This window comes from Notothenia coriiceps, unplaced genomic scaffold (assembly GCF_000735185.1).
Source record: "Notothenia coriiceps isolate Sejong01 unplaced genomic scaffold, NC01 NC01_scaffold00019001, whole genome shotgun sequence".
In the NCBI taxonomy this organism is placed as follows: domain Eukaryota; kingdom Metazoa; phylum Chordata; class Actinopteri; order Perciformes; family Nototheniidae; genus Notothenia; species Notothenia coriiceps.
The window spans coordinates 1439129-1460230 of NW_011351702.1; the positions used below are offsets into that span (position 1 = coordinate 1439129).

At 43.7% G+C, this 21102-nt stretch overlaps 2 protein-coding genes across 2 annotated transcripts in view; one reads left to right on the forward strand and one right to left on the reverse strand.

Annotated features, from left to right (window-relative positions):
- The window catches only part of sgcg (sarcoglycan, gamma), a 184718-nt gene extending 177688 nt beyond the window's left edge, over positions 1-7030 (forward strand). Inside the window, exons 4-5 of the mRNA XM_010778466.1 lie at positions 3992-4115; positions 5399-7030. Coding sequence (XP_010776768.1) covers positions 3992-4115; positions 5399-5566 — 292 coding nt within the window. The 3' untranslated portion in view covers positions 5567-7030. The remainder of the gene's footprint in view (positions 1-3991; positions 4116-5398) is intronic.
- Positions 7031-8445: 1415 nt separating this feature from the next.
- Positions 8446-21102, reverse strand: part of sacs (sacsin molecular chaperone) — a 28703-nt gene continuing 16046 nt past the window's right edge. Inside the window, exon 11 of the mRNA XM_010778425.1 lies at positions 8446-20866. Coding sequence (XP_010776727.1) covers positions 9321-20866 — 11546 coding nt within the window. The 3' untranslated portion in view covers positions 8446-9320. The remainder of the gene's footprint in view (positions 20867-21102) is intronic.

Genomic DNA, 21102 nt, shown 5'->3' on the forward strand with positions numbered 1-21102 from the left:
CAGTTTTCTGCTTTATTCAGGGGGGCAGGGGGGCTTCCACACACAGAACACTAAACCCTAACATGCTCCACCCATGAACGTGAACATGTTTGGGATGCTCTGGATCCGGGCCGGTATACGACAGCGTGTTCCAAGTTTCCCTCGACCGCCAACTCACTCCACCACACCCTTCTCCCGACCACAGCCCCATCGAGCAACACGGACAGATAAGACAACACACACCACAACCACGCCACCCACACTATCACACAACACCACATGAATCAACTCTATGCGAAGCCAACGACTGGCCGGTGACCCTCCCCGTCTACGCGCGCTCTCGCGGGCTTCACGCGCGATTTAGGGGTTGTAACCCTAGGGTTTTCCGGACCCCCCCAGACCACCAATACAAGCAAGAACTGCACGTTTCCAGAGTGGGCCTTTTGATTGTGGCCATGCTGAAGGGCCACACTTTGCAAAATCATGCCTGTCCCCAAATCAAGCCCATCCTTGATAAATGCCACACCCCGTGAGGTGGGACAGTGGATCTATCTCGGCAAGGAGAAGTGGCCTCCACCTATTCCACGAGATTTTTTTTCAGATGTTGTGAACAAATATTTGGAGAGAAAATAGTTAATTTTGTGGATATAGAAAATGTTTTAGATCCTTTGGGTTCATCCTCATGAAAAAATGGGGAGCAAAAACCCAAAAGTGTTGCAATTTCATATTTTTGTTGCCCAGTGTATTACCAAGCTGATGCTAAAAAATCAGTTACCTCAAAATAAATATGATGTTTTTTGTTAATAACAGTGAAATTTTTAAGGAATAATTCCTTTTACAAATGTTTTTATTTTTACCGGGGGGCGCGCGAAATTTAAATAAATACAATAAAATACAAAAATTATTAAAAATAATGTTATACAACACAAGCTTAAAGCTAAGAAAATGGTGCGAGCACAGCACTATCCTTATTTACTATTTATTTTCTTTATGGGAATTTTTAACCAAGGATGGTTCATAAAAAGAAAAAAAAAAAGTAAGAATAACAAGTGGTTAAAGGTAAAAACCGTCCAAAGGAAAAAAATCCATATGAAAATAAGAATGGGAACCGACATTTAAAGTAAGGTTAAAAATGTGCCAACATAGATCAAAATTAAATAGAATAAATGTATTTAAACAAAACCTAAAGTTGTTCAGTGTAGTAGTTTCCAACCACTTGAAATTTCTCCTCTCAACCATGTGTCCCCCTCCCTTTCCGCATCAGGGTCTGAAGGAGCGGCCCTGTTCCAGCACTCGGTGGAGGACCTCCCCCTGCTGCAGGATCTGAAACCCTTGTTGGAAGACCCTGAGCGTGGAAGCTGTTTCCCACCGCTGCTAAGTGTTCATAATAATATTACATGCATCGAAAGACCTAAAGGTCAATGTGGGAATTATCGGGAAACAGTTGAATTGGGGGGAGTCCCCTGGCGAAACAAAAACTATTGCGCATTCGACCCAACCCACTGGAAGCCAAAATTGTTTAAAGGGGACCTATGGCAACAATGCACCGTTTTTGATGCGTCTTTTATATCATAAGCACTTGTTTCGCCCGGTGTGCCAGGGAACCTCACCCCCAGCCCCCATCAGAAAATAAAACCCCCGCCCTCCTCTCTTTCTCCTCCCCGTACCCAGGAAGTCCTTCCCTAAAACGGAGCTTGATCAGACTTTTGCGCTCCGATATGACGTAATATCGGAAGATGTCTAGGCCCCTGGCAGTGACACCTCCAGACAGCCCCTGATCAAGAAAACGCTTCTTGTGCTTATCAGAGAAACAGATGCCCGACCTGGTTTTGGGCCGTAATGATAGGGTCGGTCGCCCCATCGTCTCCACAATTAGCATCGCTATACAGCAGGGGCTAACCTGTGACTGGAGAGCAGGGCCGTTCTCTCAACCTCGCGCCGGAGGGATACTGGCCTGGTAGCTCCCCCGCCATCAACTGTCAAATCCCAACTTTCCTTCAGAAACCGGAAGCCCAGGTATACTTCCAAGCCCATGGGGCCTCGGAACAACCAAAGAAAGAAAGAACAGGCTTAACAACGGTTGCCCACTCCCTCCAACGGTTTCAACCATAAACTTCACCCGCGCAAATACATACCCTCCCACGCATACATCTATCACCTTCACATTATGGCTTTGCTTTACCTTCCCCCCACGCGGCACCACTTTTTCGGTGATAACACACATGCCAACCACACCAGTAACACATCTCACTTCTACACCACCCACACTCGTCTTCTACGCACTACATAAATTCACATTTAAAGTGTGTGACTGCCGGTCCGGTTCCAGCCCATTCCTCCCCCGCAAGGGTTTTAAATGTCCGCTCGCAACCAAAGCCATTGCCTCGGGCGCGACTCCTGAAAGGACCCGAAAAGTCGTCACCCCCTGCTGCAGGCTCGGAGAGTCCTAAACCCCCAAAACCCCAGGGACGCTGGCCTCGTGGGAAAGTTCCAAGCTATGCTTGAGATGGGCGACACAGGTCCCTTCGGCCGCGCCAACCGTCGACCTGACGTCCCGTAGTCATGCCTTGCAGAAATATTGGCCGTTTCGAGGAATGCTATCCCCCAAGCTTATAATCCCTCGGCGGATGGCGTAGTAAGAATACCGGCCCATCGTTTTGTGTGACGAGGATACACTGAGATGAAGAATGGAAGATGAGAAAGGGGCAACCTCCGACGCCCTTCGCGGGTATACTACCCGCAAAAGACAGGGAGGAACAGGCTGTTTTTTGAGTCCCCTTCCACATACTGGCGTCTCTCACACAAGATCCTTGGATAATCCCATGGATATCGGGCGTGTCTCCCACATCACCGCACGTACTTCTTCGCGCTCACACCTCTCCCGCATGACCTCAGCCTTCTCCTTTTCCCCACTCATCAATTTCCCTTTTAAAAAAAAAACCTTTATACATAAAATCAGCTGGTTTTGGGCAACAAGAAGTGAAAATAGAGGGGCATATGGCAAGGCATGGCCTAGAATGGGTGGAATCCTGGTTTGGGGTATTTTTTTGAGCAACACACACTTAGACATGTTCCTTTCTCATCACTACTCTTTTTTACATAGTCTGCCCAGGACCTATGCCTATTGCCTAAAACCATCACTCCAGGGCTGGACCTCCTCCTCTCAACCCAGGTTGAACCACAATCTGGGTGGATATCGTCTCATAAACAATGTGCGGACTGACACTTAAAATGTCAATATTTTACATAAGTTAGTGTTTAAATAAAAATATCTCACAAAGCGTAGTGATGGATGGGCTCCTCTCCCTGTAGGCCTGGCACCCAAAACCGGCGCCTCCCCTTAACAGATACCAAGCACTGGTTTCCTCTCTATCTGCCCACCTTTCTTGCAGAACCACACTATCTCTTGTGGGCCACACAACCACACGCCCTCCTCCCCTCGCCATACGACACGTCTTTCCGCCCTCAGCCCCGTAACCACCTTCACATACCTCACACCCACCCAAGTTTAATGATATTTTGAAAGTAGGAAAGGCCTAAACCGTTGGGGCCCCTATAACGGCACCCACCAGCCACGGCTCCCACCACATGAAAACTTTCACGTCAACACCGCTCAAAAGCCAAAGGGCGGCTAATGTTGGGGGCGTGATGGCAATTCAGCGCTTCTAGAGCACTTGTCTAAGCACAGCCATTTTCTAAATTTCAACAGTTGGGGTATTTACTGACTTGTTGTTTTTCGAGTAGAACAAAATGTTAACAAATCTCTTCAGCTTGTGACCCACATACCTTACTTCAGGCTAACAACCAAAAACACATTCAGAAAACCATTGACCTCCAGACCAGGGAACAGGAAGTCGTACAATTTAAGATAGATTTAGGACTCATTACTGCGCCACTCTCAACCATTTTGGCTTCATGCGCCACTGAGCATCTCTCATAGGAGGGAACAGGACCCTGCCTCCAATGTTGTATCCAGTTCTCTTTATACAGCCACGCTCTATTTCCTCTTCAGGTTGGAGTGTCCCACCCGCTCTCTCAGTTTGGACGCCCCAAAAGGAGTTCATCTCAAAGCGTTGGCTGGAAACATCGAAGCTGCTTCCAACATGGACATCCTCCTGCAGTCTAGTATAGGAATGGTAAGAGAAACATCCTAAACTTCCTGACGTCTTCAGAACACACGCTGTTTCTTTTTTTTATTACCAAGGGAATAATGCTTTTCCAGCGACATACCGCTTCAAGCTTCTATAATCGCTTTCAGGCTCACTTCGATGTGAGCCTCACTCAGTTGGACAGTAGCTCAGCTTTTTCCATCTCTTGGACAGATTTAGTAAAAAGTACCCGACAGATCGCCCTGAGGGAGCTCATTACACAACTTCTACTTTAGTGCTATATTTCTTCTACTTTAAATTGTTGTAAAAAGTAAAACATGAATTCATGGAATGTTATTAGAAAGGTAAACACTACACTATCTTTCAGATTTAAAGGGGCCCTATTATGCTTTCCTGTAGTGTATTCTATAGGTTAGTGTGGGGGAAACTTCTGTAGCAATGGAGAGTCAGGACTCAAAGGAGACACGAGGAGAGCTGGAGCTTTGATGGCAAACACTGACGGTTTATTTGGAGCTTCGGCCGGAGAATTCACATCACATGTCCAAGAGTCAGAGGTTCTGACTTCACGGTAGAGTTACCACGTCAAATCTGAAGAACTCTACGTCTCTACCCCAGACCCATGTATTTAGCTAGATCAGAGAGAATAATCAACATGCTGCATAACAAGATAGAATCATAACACCTCTATCAGCTGACGCCAACAGGCAGGAACAGGGAGACAGAACACTGAGAGCACAGCAGCCAAGGTTACAGGTGCGTGTGCTCAGTCAGGACAGTTTGAACTGATAAACTGGGTCAAAGTTATGAGCCTTGGAAAATATTTCCCCAACAGTTTGTGTGCATGTAAATGGTCTGCAAAGGTTACAATCCTTGTGTTGCCTCCAGAGGGGATTTCTCTCCCACACAATCCCTCCCCGTGCCTGAAACGCCTCCATTCGACTCCTTTGGCAACATCGTGACATCACACAACGACACAAAATACTTACAGTATATGAACCTGAACATGAGCATAGTAGGACCCCTTTAAGTCAAGGATAGGAGTACTTCTTCCCAAATGATTCAAATCCAGTAATTTCATATACATATATAACTCTGAAATGGGCCTTTAGGCAAAGTACTTTGACTTTTGAATACAGGACTTTCACTTGTCACAGAGTATTTCTACAGTTACGTATTGCTTCTTAAGTAAAACATCGACCTCTCACCTCAGGCTGTGTGCCACTATGTGTTTGAGCATTTGCCTAAGTGGAAAGTGTTGTTTCCTTGTGGATTCAAATCCCTCTCTCCTTGTTTCGTCCTTGCTCGTGCAGCTGGTGCTCGATGCGGAGATGGTGCGGATGCCGCGCCTGCCCCTGAGCGAAGAAGGGGTCTCTGGAAACGCTCAGGGTCTGTTAGAGGTCTGCGTGTGTCCCAGCGGAAAGCTCTTCCTGTCCAAGGCCGGGGTCACCTCCACTTGCAGCGAGAATCAGGAGTGCTAAAAAGACTCTGACAAGGTAATCGATTCTCCATCTCTCTGTAGATGCATCTTCTGGGAGGCAACAAGCACAACTGTTTATATCTGGCCTGATATTTTTTTTATTATCTTTGTACCACACTGGGTCTGTTCTGATCTCCCACTGGTGCATCCAGGCCGGTAAAAATACAAATGCCTTCTGGCGTACATGTTGGAGTTGTCATGAAACGCATCCTTTTAGTTGCTTTTATGACCTTCTAACCATTCAGCTGAAACAAATTGGCACTCGGTTCCAAATGTGTCTGCATCAGAGCTTTGTGGAGGATCTTTAACACGCACAGTATCATGGCTGGGCAATGAGGAGCTGGAAACAGCTTACATCCTATGCAATATTATCTTGTGGTGCAATAAATACACACACATATCAAAGGCTTGGATTAATCAAAAAATACATCTCAAAAGCAGAATATTTATTTTGCTTTATGTGCCCTTTTGGCTCCAAGCCCTTGGTATGTGGTGTGTTTGACTTGTTGTTTAGCATGTTTTTGTTTAATTAGAGTACATATTTTGTCACTTCAGAGATGGATTTTATCTTTTTTTGTTTGTTTTTTGTAATCTGGAAACAACACGAGTTATTCATATGGTTTAGATTAAAACCATGTGTTTAGATTAATGAAGTGTTACTCGGTATGTGTCACGTGTGTAATTGTTTTTGTTCTTTAGTTAAAGTATGTGTGTATGGCCTGTAATTATTCTTTTAAGCCCAACCCTTAAGCGTACGGTGGCCGACGGGTGCAAATGCTTTACGTAACGACCCAACACATTTCCATTAGGAGAAATACACTGCAGCTTCAGAAACGATGACGAACACACACAGCAGTTACTAAAAGTGCTGCTTAAATGAAACAAATATAAAACGCTGCAAGAAGCTCAAAACAAACCAGGGGACATTATAAAGTTGACAGTTGACCAACTTTCTAATCCCTGAATGGCAACAAGCGCTCGGGTCCCATGCCTCACTTTTTATTGTCCCTGTTAGAAGTGTTTTGGGCCTCCGTAGCACGTTTGCACCAGTTGGCCACAATAAGCATGCTGTTATGCTTTTAGCAATATCACATGTTTTTATTGCAGTAAACTGGTCTGAGTTTGTTCAGCACCTTCAATACAGTCAATTTAATGCGAATGAAATCTGTAGATTATATGATTCTGAATGGAGAAATAACGGGATTATTTTTTACGTAATATGTCAGGTGACATTCGCATCTGTAAAATCAGGAATAAAAAGGGCAATATTTTTAAATGATCCAAACATTCATCAATGAATCTGCACCACTGTTTTTAAAATATTATCTCATTGTGTCGTGTTATCATTGTCAGTATTATGTAGAAGATCATTTGCAGTTTTCCCAGGTGTTCTGACATATTTTATAAGTGTGTAAAGTGTATTTATTATTTTTGTATGTTGAATAAACTTTGTGCTATTCTTCTACTTTGTGTCTCTCATTTACTTTTTTTTCCCTCAAGACTAGTCACTTCTTGTTTGATAAAAAAAAATCAAAAACATAAAGGCACCAGAGGACCGGCTGTGTCCTTTTTTAATCTGGATTCATAATGTGGAAATGAATAGAGTTGTGATCAAAATGTATTGGCTCTCTGGTGCACTCTTGTGGAAAAGCACTGCAGTACCACCAGGATGCATTTAAAAAAAGAAGGTTCAAACACCATGGACCAGCAAGTGAGCCACCTTTCATTGGTTCCCATCTATATTTGGCAAGAATGTGTGGCGTCAAATCCAGTGTTTGCTTAAGTTAAAACATGTCGTCATTACGGAGGCAGAAAATGGCCCAAAACACTTCCAATTGGAGAAACATGCTGCAGTTTCAGAAACGAGCTGCAACATTCCCATGTTAATAATAGTAATAATAATCAGTAACTGAATTCATAGTTATCCTGTAAACCAATGGGGTGTTTTGCTAACCATATACAATTTTTTAAAACGTAATACAAAATATACATTTAAAAAGTGCAACATGAACATGTAATGTTTTTAAACATAGGTGCAAAAACAGAGACATTTTATTTATTAAGGGGGATTTATTAGGCCTTATGGCACAGTGTACATCAACATGTATGGTACCAAATGTTCTCCACTGTTTGCTCAAGGAGATATCGGCTGAGTATAACCTCAAGCCTGAGGTTTAATAAAATAACAAATACACATTTTAAATGGTTTGAAAATGACATTTACAATTCATGGTCAGTGTGTGTATAGTCCTACTAAAGGGAAAATAAAGCCAATGCTGCAGTAAAAACCAATTAGCACCACCGTTTGGTGCAGCTCCATGGTCCTTGGAAAAGCCAAGGACCAAAAGTTACCTTGGTAGGGGTTGTGCCAAAAGAATCACATGGACTCTTTATTTTAGCATCTTTCCTACAGGTTTACGACTTGTTTAAGCTGAGTTTCGATCATTACTGCTCTATCCAAAGCTGAAGATATCGATGCAGACTTGCATAAGTACGGTGGCTGACGGGTGCAAACATGCTACAACGGCCCAAAACACTCAATGTAGGAGAAACGTTCTGCACTTCCTCTTCACTGTTAGCAGAGTTATTCTGTTTCATAATTGTAAGTGTTTTTTCAGTATATTTGAAATGGCTAGGTTAGCTATATGAGCAATAATATTGAAAGGAATCACGTGATCACATTGTTAAAATAAAGCCAACATTTTAGGTGTTTCTAACAACAGGGACAGTTGTCCAACTTTATAATCCCTGAACATCATCAAGCGCTCTGGTCCCAGCTGTGTGCATCACTCTTCTAGTCTCCCCTGGTGTTATGTTTTGAGCTTCTTGCAGCGTTTCGTATATGCAGCACTTTTAGTAAACGCTTTGCATGTTTTGTTAAGTTGGTGAAGCTGTTTCTTCATTTGCATCGTTTGGAAAATGCAGCGCATTTCTACTAATGGATTTTTGGCCCGTTGTAACGCTTTTGCACCTGTTTGCCGTCATACTATAGGGACCCAGAAGTGGTTCATAAGAACAGGTAATAATTCAAAACAGTCCCTTAACATTTAACATGGCTATACAAAAAAAAAACGTTTTCCATTCACAGTTGGACTCCCACAAATGTTTGGGGTGACACAAGCGCTCGGCAAGTACATGAGGCGTTTCAAAAAAGTGCTTTGTGACTGGCTGTGTTACCGAATTTTTTTTAAATCAACCGTGAAGATACAAAAAACATAATTTACAAACGTAACCGTTATTTCCTTGACATGCTGAGTTCTTGCATGAGCACACGTTGCATGACAGTATTTGACATTTAGAAGTTATGTATTTCTTTCAATACACTCAACTGATTTTCTGTAGCAAGAAAATATATATATATATATATATTATTTTTATAAAATATAAAGTAAAAAAAGCAGCATATTTGTATCTAACTCAGAGCAAACATAGTCAATGTGGGGACTATAGTAAACAAAACGTATTGCTTAGGCAAATGTATGTACAGCATATGCAGATTTTGTTCACATATTACAGCACATCTAAATTGAGACAGCCTAAAATGTTATGGGAGCCGTACATGTATTTACGGTGCATAGACCACAGCACCACCATCACAGGTAGTAACTTCACATGTACCATAAGCTGCCAGCTGGATACTTCCAATTTTATTCAAAGTGAAACACATGATCTGCATTGCACACAGCCATGGGTGTCCTCCATTCCAGCGAGGATCTATGCATACTGTTGTTTTATTCTCATCTTTGACGACAGGTTTATATTTTTTGCTGAACAAAGGTTTCAAGCTTTATGATAATTCGTGCGGTACATTCCATGACTCTCATTGCCACTTCAGAAGTGAATCTGTCATTGGGAATCTGAGGGAACGGCAGAAGATCGGGATAGCGAGTTCTCAGGCTGTCCACACCATAGCCTTCCAGGATCTGAACATCATTCAAAAGGCCGGTTAACTGAGGGTTGTACTCCTCCACCTTTTGAGCCAGTGCAGTTGGTTTCACATCTTTGTCTGACTTTCCTCTGACTGCGTAGTCGGCAGCTATCAGTGCAAGCTTTGTGGCGAGGTAGCATTTGAAACAGACCCACTCGTTGGCATTTTTATGGAGATCATTACGAGCAGCAGAGTAGTTTGCTCGTGCTTGCCTCAGCCATCTACGGGCTTCCACTGGGTTTCCAACTGTCTTAAAGGTAGGGGGAACAAAGAAACGGTGGGATTGTGATGAACCTGCATGGCTGGTATAATGTTCCCTGAAGTGCCTTTCTGACTTGTGATTTGTGGCTTCTTGGTTCCAGGATGAATAAAACCTTTGATATGAGGACTTCTCCGACTGGAAGCGGGATGATGCTGTGGAGTAGGACCTCCTAGAAGCTCTCTCTGTATTTTGCTGATCGGTCAAAGTTTGTTTCTCCATCCTGTTTATCTCATTCTGTAAATGCTTGAAGACTTCGGTGGCAACGTCCAAATTCTCTGCATTTTTGTCTGGATGCCACTTGAGATACAATCGGCGGATTATCTTCTTTCTCTCTGTCTCAGGAAGCGTCCAAGCTTGTTCGACTACTAAGGTCACTTCTTTCAGAATCTCAGGAATTGTGTGAAGCTTGATCTTTTTCGGAGACTGTTTTTGAGAAGGTGGTCTGAGGTTTTCCTTACCAGCAAAAACAGGAGGGATTGTTCGTGAACCAGAGGAACGACTGTTTGGGCTTGTAGGAGTTGACGGGGCACTAGTTTCTCGTGCATTGGTGCTCTCTTCTTGCCTTGAGAATTTGTACAAGTCAAGGGAACTGACAACTTTGTACTCAGTGTAACCAATGTCAATCTGGAAGTATTTCCCAAGGACATTTGTGCTTTCTTCCTCCTTTTCCACTTCTTGAACGATGATGGCATACGTATAGGTAGGCTGGTAGGACCCGTACATGTCTCCACCCTCAGAGTCTACAAGGTAACCCACATACTCTCCTGGGTAAAATACATTCATGGGATCCATGAGGAGTGTGTGGTGTATCTCAGCTGGTATTGGGGTTCCAGGAAGGGGAAGCTCAAGTTTTGAAGGCTCTGTTGAGTCATACTTGACCCCAAGGCTGTCCAGCTTTTCTGTGATCCTGTATATATCATTACAGCCCAGCATGGCAATTAGGTAGGATGTGTCAGATATCAAATTGTCTGTCGCAGACTTCAATGTCATTGCCAGTGCCAAGAGAAAATTAATGTCTTTGCTGTCTGAATGTTGGATGTAGAGGTGAATCACAGCTGTGCCATACCTCTTGAGGAAGGCAAGTGTTTCGCTGCGGCTGTGTTGAATGGGGCTACATCCCTTCACTCTTAGTGTTGTCTGGAGTTTCTCAAAACAAGAAACTTTCAACCCTTCACAGAGTGCTTTGCAGAGACGTATGGCTTTTTCCTCATTCACAAGGTATGCGTTGTCATTCTCATGTTTCATTATTCTGATTAGTCCTGTGAGGAATTGCTCTGAAGACAGCAAGAGCTGTAGGCGGCCTTGAAGTGAGCAAAGAGCTCCAAACTGGCACATTCTTGGAGAATCCTCATCAAGTTGTTCCTCAAGAATGCTACTCAATAGTCTAGGCCTTAGTTTCTGTGGCAGTAGCATGATCAGCTTTGTGTGGAAGGTGTGATCTTTACCCAGATAGCACTGGCTCATGTCCACAAGCATCTGAACTCCAACGTTACCCTGAATTCTGCTTTTGTAGTGTGGGGCATCATCAAACACCAAGCTATTGGATTTAGCTAATTTACCATCATGACTTGGCATATAAAACATCAACTCTCTGAGACTATCAAGATCTTTGCGAATTTCCACAGGATCATTATGGAGCGACTTGAACAATCCTGAGACAACCCTTTTCACCGTTCTCATTTCATTTGGGTCAAGCTGCTTGCCTTCTGAAATTCTGAAGATTCGTGACAGCACTTCAACATACTGTTTGGTTGACACAACGTCTTCTGTGCCAAGAAGTTTGAACAGTTGATGAAAGTTACCAAGTTCCAGAGGCAACTTGTACAAGTAGGGTTTGTAGTCAGATTCATGGTCCAAATTAATCACGACTTCTTCAGGTTTCAGCAGTTTCCAGCCATCTTCAACCATGACGAAAGCCACCCCACGGAGCTGGTAACGGAAGTCTCTTTTATCTGCATTGAGAAACTCGTAGGTGGACTTTAAAACTTTGTTCCTTGTTTTCACCATGTCATCATCCGGATTGGATATATTGCAGATGTTCTTACAGTTGGTTATGACTTTCTCCAAGGGTGGGTCCAAGTTGACGCCTAACATGTTTAGAACTTGGTCAAGTTGTTCCTGTCCAGTGAGAGGGTTCTCCTCCTGGTCCTTTATGCTGGAGGGTGTAGCTTTCTCTGGTAAAATTGGGCATGATGTCCAAAGCAAGTGAATGATATCTGTTTGCTTGAATTTTGGATTTACCTGAGACCCACTGAAGCGAATCAGAGGAAGTGAGCCGCTCATCTCTTGGTACTGCGAATGAAGCTTGATGAGTTCTTTGGGGGCTCTCTCTGGACACAGGAATGGTATCATTGAGAGCTCTTTGAGAAAGTTACTCTGGAACAGATCCGTCCTCTCTGTGAAAATGTGGTTCAAGAGAACATCGACAATGTTTTGCACTTTTTCTTTGGTCCAGCTCTCTGTTTGGGATTTGATGCTGACCTCTTTTGCAAATTGAAGCACTTGCTGCTGTAATACCTCATGCTTGAGACCAATATTTCTCAGAAAGGTAATCCATGAGGTGAGCAACAGTGTCCCGTTCTTGGGTTTTGAAACTTGCTCAACTTTCTTGAAAAAGTCACTTGGTATGAATGACTTTGCAGGTAGCATGACTTCAAACACCTTCACCGTCTCATCATAGAAAAACTTGGTTGGCCTGAGTCTGTTTGAGAAGTCGTAGATGAACAACAGTCCCTCCAATTTCTCATAGAGCTGATCCCTCATCTCACATGATTCTTCAATTGACAGAAGTCTCTCCTTCAAGTACACAATGTGTTCGACTTTGGCATTATAAGAGAACGTTTCAAACTTTGGCAGGAGATGTTGAAGGTAGATTTCTAAGTCATCAATTGGTTTGCAGCCAAGGAACGTGTACAATTCTTTAAGCTGTGGATTGTCAAAAAGAAAGGCAAAGGAGGGTGTGTGAGCCCATTTGTCGATGTCCTCAGTGGGAATGCTTTTTTCAAGGACATAGTTTGTCCCATTGTTTGCAATGCTGATGTATCTCCCACTAACTGATTTAAAACATGGGAGGAGTTTCAGGCTTTGTGCATCTTGTTGTGTGAGGTTAGCTAGGTTGCAGTTGAAATACAACAGAAGAGCCTCAAAGTCCTTGTCAGTCAGATTTGCTGTTTTGAATGCAGACGTCTGGATCATGTACTCTACAGCCTTTAAAACACTTGTAGGATTTTCAATGCTTGCTGTGTGCTGTGCCAGAAAAGGCATGATGGGGTTTTCTTTGACGCAGATTTTGTTCACTGCAAGCTGAATGCACCCTGCTTTCATTAGGGTGTGAAAGACTTTGTCATTTTGGCCATGTGGAAATATGGCTATGTTAATCAAACCCAGAGGTAGAAGCACATCATGCTCAGGGACGACAATTTTTTCTCTTGCCAAGAATTTGATCCCAGGTAGAAGAGCCCATTCTTTCAGTATGTCCAGCACCATGTCAAAACTGGGTTTGATGTCCACCTGATCTTCCTTAACAGCAATATTCTCACTGATGAAGCTCCACACATTCTTCAGCCAAGACTCACTTGTAAAGTTGTCTCTCCACTTCACAGGGATCCTTGTTCGATACTCTCTTGGAAGAACCGACCCAAGTAGTTCCGCAAAGCAGCTGATGTCAAAGATCTTTGCAGCTCCTGCCTTCAAAAGGATGTTGCTGTACTTGATGTACAGTGTATTCATGAACATTTCTTTCCTTGATGTGATTAGCTCATGATGTGTCGTCAGGAACTTTGGTCTCTTGGAATCAAAGACCTGAAGCATAGTGTCCATTGTTAACAGCAGAGGCAAACCCTCAATGGTGACTTTGTCCACTTCTATGTCCTTGAAGCAGTAGTCAACTAGAAGCTTTACGTTATGAACTAGCTTGTAGTTGGACTGTTGGAGACGGCAGGGGAGCTTTCCCACGTGGCAAGATGTGTCTGGTAGTGAGAAAGTGTGGAGAAAGCTGCGAACATCCTCTGGTGTTACATAACTGACTGGTATCCCTGCATCTTCCAGACAGAAGTAGAGGTTTGCTGTTTCGTCGCAGCTGTGTACCAGGTTGAAACCAATATCCAGGAGCAAGGTTTTGAGCCTGTAGACAATTTCAGCCACAGACTTCCTTGAGGTCATGTTGTACTCTGTGTTTTTTAAGTACTGAAGCTCATCTTGAAGCAGATTATCAAAAAAGGCTCTGCCTTTGTTTGCATTGGATGTATTCACCCATGAAATGTAAATGACAGAGTGCATGTCAGAGTTCTCCATGTGCGCTGCTCTGACAACAGGAAGCAAACGCCTCATGTCAGCATGGATACAGTTGTACACTGCTTTAACCAGACAGTACCAGTCTGGCTGTATATCAACTCTGTTGACTGGGAAGAAGAACAGATATTTCCGCAAAGTATCTTTAACAGCATGAAGCGGTGTGCCTTGTAGTACTGTCATGGTGGAATCAGGACCTGGGAAGTATTGACGCTTAAGCTGAATCAGCAGTTCCACACAGGCAGGGGCTATAAGAGATGTCATCAAATTGTTATTCCAGTCACTTCTTACACCCACTCCGTTGTCATCTCTCCATAGGTTTCTTCTAGCGGAGTCTAGGGCAAAATGGCCATTGACATGAAAAGGTAAGCCGGTCTCCAGTGAGAGGGGCAGAAAGCAGAAGGCTCTGTGAGGTTTTTTGTAGTTGTGGCTTAGACATGCAGCTACACCTCCACGGGGAAACAGAGTTATGTCTTCATTTTTGTGAGCTGAGATCACACTTTTTGAGACATTTTCAATGTTCGGGAAGCCAGAGCGGTTGCAAATCATCCATGTGGTCACATTTCCATCATTATCCTCTATGTCCATTGTATAGGTTATCTGTTGGACTGGGATAGCAGTGAGCTGCTTCTTTTTGGTCACACTGTCAATGACTGATGCATGAAATTGTTTGCGTTTTAGGCGATCTCCATCTGATATTTTGGCTGTCACAGAGTAGAGCACTTTTAGTTTTCCAGATGCATCATCAACTTCACAGATAGATATTTTCTCCATGTGGTTGAGGAACATCAGAAGCTCTGCACCATCGGTTTTGAGCTTATCCAGAAGGTTTTGCACCATTCTGTCTGAAGCCGGGACAGAACTGATCTCTGATGTTTTTGTCATGTTCTTAGAGCGGATGGGGAACCTGAACATTGTGCTGCGTTCTAACTTAAAATGGACTCCCAAGTAAAGACTAAGAACATCTGAAAACTGAGATCTGAAGTCAGAATCCAGGTCTCTAAACATTCTTCCAGGACTCACAGATGTAGCCCCAGGTGCATACTGTGCATGTGGATCAAAGATGCACAGAATGTCATTGTTTGAGATAAAGGACGGGCAGTCAGTGATGTGATAGACAGAGTTGAATCCTATTCCATATTGTCCAGTTTTGCCTGGATTTGCCTCTTTTGTCCCTTTTCCAAGGTTCTGGATACCTCTAACATCATCCTCTGTGAAAGGCTGGTTGTTATATACACAGAGAGCGGGGCCTTGCATTGGGATCCATTTATCATCAAATATTCTGTCGGAGGGGTGTGTCCTTGGATCGAAAACAAAGTAAATTTCAGTGGCTTTGGCATCATCTGCATTTTGAAGCAGCTCTTTAAGCATTTCTTTCTCTGATGGATATGCATTGAGAATGCTTTTTATTCTGCTTGTGAGTTTTTCTTTCTGTCCAAACTCACTCCCCAGCTGAGTGAAGCACACATTTGAAGCATACCTCTCCAAGGCTTTGTGACGTTTTGGGACTGCTCCTAATTTCACAGCGACCTCTCTTGGAATATCCCCATGACAGTATTTCACTGAAGTGTCTCTGACTTTGATCCAAGGGCAGTCATTGTAGCATAGCGATTCTGATGGCTGCAATGTCAGATTTAAGTCAGGTAACAGAATTCCACCATGGTTGGCTTGGCAGTATTCTTGGTTCTTGTCTCTTATCAAGCTCCATATTCCTTCACTGATTATTCTGCGACATAACTGGAAGTTCTCCTCTATGAGCACCCTTCTTCCACATTCTTGCTTCACAGTTTCAAGAACTGTTGAGAAATCCATGACTGTGAAGCTAGGCTGTACCCCAACATTTTCAAAGAGCTCACGACAGCTGTTTCTGTATTTGTTAGGGAGCTGGTAAAGATGTGGAGCTGCATCAAAATTCAGGTGGAATGCAACTTTGGAGGGGTTGACATACGTGTTCTCCACAAGGATGGAATTGAACTCTTTCAGTTCCTCGGTTATTTTTCCTTTTGATTCCTCATCCTGTAGCATTTCCTCATGAAGAAACTTGTAACATGCATTTGTTATGTTTTCTTGGTACAGTGTGACACCATCAAATGATTGGGACAGTTTCTTTAGTTGACTGATTACCAGGCTAACTGAGGGCTTTCTTATCAGGCCAAGGCAGTCTTTCACAGCCAATGACATTGCACCACAACCTTTGAAAGATGGAGAATTCTCATTCAAGATTGGCTTCATCAGACACACTGTTTCCTGATGTTCAGTTGTGAAGAGTTCTTTAGCAGAGAACATTGTTATTGGGGAATAGTCGTTCCCATGCCATGGCAGTGAGAAGCCTGCAGGTCTTGACAGGAATGGAAGGAACTTGGTGTCATGTAGCTTCTCAAAGAGCTCAGCAGCTCCTGGATCGCTCATCTTCAGTTTCTCATCGATGAGACTTAGTATTATACTGCTACGTAAGCATGCAGCTGTATGATCCTTTTCATTAAGATCAATAACGGATTGAGCGCGTTCAATCAGGTCCTCCCATGACAGATCATCTTTGACCATGCCCAACTGAACTAGCTTCACCAAACACACAGGGTTAAGGTAGTCTTTCGAAGTCCCTTCAGGAAATCTTCCGTCCTCACTGTTGTACAGTTTAGCAACTCTTCCCTCGGGGTGAATGAGCCTTGAAGGTAAAACCAGTTCCTTATTGGTGCCAGAGCATGGGATACACGGAGTTACCCTGAGGATTGAAGCAAAGTCTTCAAGTTTTTCATTTAGGACATGATGCATCAGGGGATCTCTGAGCTCTTCGTCAATTTCCTGGATGTGAGGAAAAAATACGTCTGAAAAGAACTGCTTCTCTGTCAGGGTGTTTTCCATCAACCTTCCTTTACATCCAGCATCATCAAATCCCTCCTTCACCCAGTCAGGCAGCTCAACTGCACAGAGGTCTTGGGAGCCACTCTTCTTGAGGTATTTCAAGAATATCTTGAAAGCAGCAGGACCAATGTCTGGCTTACAGAGTAAGGCGTCATCAAGGAACCTGACGAATTTGATAGACACCCAGGTATTGCCATCAGAGAAAACCTTTGCATGCTCACTGTCACCCCCTTTGGCTATTTCTTGGTAGACACCTTGGCTGACCAGTGTGAAGTCATCGTGCACCTGACTTGGATCTGGCCATGCTGCGTAATAGTTGTAGTTGAGCAGTTCTCCACTTTCAGTCATTGCACGTAGCATTGTGAGTGCTGCTAAATACGCCTGGACAATAACGTGTCTCATGAACACAGAATTCCACTGTCCCTTGGTGTCTGTCTTCCAGATCTCTTTGCGGTTGGAAGTCACAGCAAAGCAGCCGTTAATGTGGACTGGTAAGCCTGTTTTGATTCTGAGGGGTAAGTAACAAAACACCTCTCCGATTGGTGCGTTATTTGTCTTCACTGTCCATCTGCGGTTTTCTTCCTCTGCGAGCAGAACAGCTACTCCTCCACAAGGCACTAGTCCAAGTCTTTTTCCGCTATCACTTAGGGCAAACTTGAGAGCCTCAGTTACATCCATGCATGAGCAAATGAGCCAGTTGGTGACTTCAACTACCTTTGGGGGCATTTCATCTGTAAGTCTTCTTGACTGAACACCTTTAGCAGCCATTTCAAAGTACTGATTTGGATCTTCCTCTGGACCTCTGAACAGTGGCGAATGGAGATCGACAATGCGTTTGAACACGTTATGAAACTCCTCCACCAAAACGCGTATGATGCACCCAGACTTTGGAACATCCGCTGGTACCCTGTTGGTGCTTGCTACCTTCTTCATAAGCTTTGCTGCAGATTTTAGGATGCTCAGAGGTCCGTATGAGGATTTGGAGGACCACACACTTTTGTTGATGGAAACAACATCTTGTGCTCCTGCTGGACTTGGTTCCTCATATTTCAGATATTTTAAGACCATACTTCCAACATGCTGAGTAAACAGAATGAATCGATGGCCACATATGCTGAACTCATCAACCAGGGAATAGATGTCAGTGGTGTTGTAGTACAGACTACTGATTTCACTTACGGAGGCTTCCTGCTCTGTTCTGAACGGTAGTCTGAACAGTGTGCCGTTGTACTTGTATGGGGAGTCCTGAGCTAGAGGAAGCTGGCAATTGAAGACATTAATGAAAGGTTTGAACTGGTTGGGGAATTTTCTCAGCCTTTTCTGCTGCTTGCTCCAGTTGATTTTGATACCTGGATTAGACTTGTCTCTGATGTGCTTGCTGATGTGATTGATGTTTGGATCAAACATGATCATGAACTCCCTGCTCATAATGATGGGGATGTCAGTGATGTGATAAACTGAGTTGAAGCCCAGGCCAAACTTGCCCACTTTGTCCGCCTCACATCTCTTTACTGATCCACCTAACCGTGTGATGTTCAGAAAGTCAGTGTCAGAGAACACAGAGCTGTTGAAGGACCACAACGAGGGTCCGTGGCAAACAACCATGCCAGGGTCAAGGAGATTCTCTCGAATGTCAATGTTTTTTCTCATATCAATGAGGAAACTGCACTCTGTTGCACTTGCATCATCAGCATTCTGGAGGAGCTCTTTAAAAATGTCTGCCACAGATGGATATTCCTCCAAGATGTTCTTTATCCTCACTGTTAGAGGTTCTCGTTGGCCTGATTGTTCAAAGCCAAGGTTCTCCGGGTTTATCAACCTTGTGCTCAAACATGGCACCTTCAGCCACTCTGCAGTTTTCATGGGGATGTCGTCATGCACTAGTACAATAGGCTCTGTTGCATCTTCAAGTAAGTCATTCAAATCGTCAACCTTGATATCACAGTAGGTGCATTCGTGAATGGGCCTCATCGCTAATTTGCTTGGGTCCTTGTAACAAAGAATCGGCACATGCATGTTAATATCTACAGGTATCTGATTGTTGTTCAGCCATCTCAGGATGTTGACCAAAAGTAGGATATCATGTTGGCTTTCCTCCTTGGTAATCTCTCCTTCACACCTTTGTCGGACGGTGCTGATGACTTCAAACACATGGCTGGACTTAACCTCCTCAACTGAACCACAGAACTTGAAAAGCTTGTGAAACTTTCTGATTGTCTTTGGCAGGGAGTACAGGTAGGGCTGCAAGTCAAGGTCAAGGAGGGGCTTTAGGACTGTCTGGCCCGGTGATGAGAATGTCTTCCCGGTCCACACCCAATCAAAAGTCAGTGACTTCATCGCCTCTCTAGCGTCTTCAAGGTGAGCCTGCATGAAACCGTATATCTCAAACAAGATCTGCTGGAATTGATACCAATCCTCTGTGGTGCATGCTTGGGATTTATGCCAGTCGTTCACTGCTTGTAGGTGCTGTAGTACTTGATCAACTTGTGGCTCAACAGTTAGTTTCAGGGCCTTTTTCATACCTGCAGATGTGTGTTCAACCACTGCTACTGAAGAGCCCACCAGCACTGCTTGGGACAAGTCACACATCTCTGACAAAGAGCTGATATTCAGAGTATCTCCAACCCAAGCAAGGGATTTAGGGTAAGTAAGAGGTCTTTCTTTGCAGACAGGTACCCATTTCAGTTTTAGCAAAGATGCCTGAGCATCAGCTGATTTCACCAGCTTTGTTTGTCTGTTAAGTATTTGCAGGAGTGTTTTCGCCTTTTTGATTATGGAGTCCCACTCAGGCTCCTTGGTGCTTTGTAGCTCCTCTATCTTCTTTGCTACTTTGAGTACATCTTTTTCCGTAAGCTGTACCTCATTTCTTAGTCCCAGTTGTCTGAGTGAATGAAGAATATCAGAAGAGGACGTGAATGTACATGTGGGAAACCTGGTTTTCTCTTCCATGTAGAACAGATTCTGTAGAATCTCCAGCTCAGGGTCGAAAAGCTCTGAGGCTTTGACAGGCTTCCCAGAAGACGACTGAATAAATTTCAGAGCAGAAAGCCATCCAATCACAGCTGAGTTTTCATTTTTGAGAAACGCCAGATGTTTAAGTGCCCACAGCATGATGTGGGTTATCTCTTCTTGTGTGTAGAACCCCTTCTCAATATCCCTAATAATCATCTTCAGACATTCTGTCGTCTTCACTTGTTCTACATTCAGCAGCTTGATGAGGCGGATTGATTCCTCGTCGCAGCAACCCACAAGGTTCATGGATAATTTCACATCTGGTGGATACTTGGCTCTGTGGTGTAAAGCTCTAGCTCCTCTCAGTGATGTAAATGAAGAGTTACCTCCAGAGCAGGTCCCCACTTTCTCAAAAATGGAAAGCTCAAGCAGAGTATGCTTTTCCCTTTCTGTAATGTCAGACAGTCCAGCAAGGAAGTTCCTGAGTGCAATCTTTCCTTCGACGGAGTAAGAAGCAACTTGGCTGGATAATCGTTGTGTTGGCAATCTACCCATAATTTGCAGAAGCATACCAGGAGAGGAAGGGTGGATGTAATTCTTCAGTAGGGGGTGCTGCAAACATGAATCCAGCTTTTTCATCACTACTCCTCCAAGCTTTTCCATGATGTCAAGAAGGTTTTCAGAGAGCAGCGATTCTTCCTCATCCACGAGGATTATAGGGGAAGGAGTTTTGAGACGTAGGAGCTTCAATGTTTCAACGCTTTCCTCGAGTGGCACAAGTGGGATCAAAGGCATGTCCTCAAAAGTACTTAAGTCATCAGCAAAATGGATGTATAGATGCTTCCAAATCATCTTCAGCCAGGAAACTGTTGGATGTTTAAGCTCTCTGTTCCCAGGTTCCCATTGGACGATAAAGTCTCGACCTGGCCAGGCTGTTGATAGGATCTCCTTGATGAGTCGAGACGATCGTTCAATGTTCAGCACTTGTAGTTGAGTGCAGGGTCTTCCTATTCAAATAACAAGGGGAAAATGAAATTAGCCTCAGTTAATATAGAAGAAGTTAAATGTTAACTATGAAAGCAGACTCAAGATTTGTTCTTATTGCACGATGCTGCAGTCTAAGGACAATTCACTTAGACAGGTTCAATTGAAAGGTAATTTTGTTAATTGTGTAAATATGAATTGCTGTATTAATACTCAACATTCAAGATATTGAAACATTCAATATTGAAGCCCATATTGC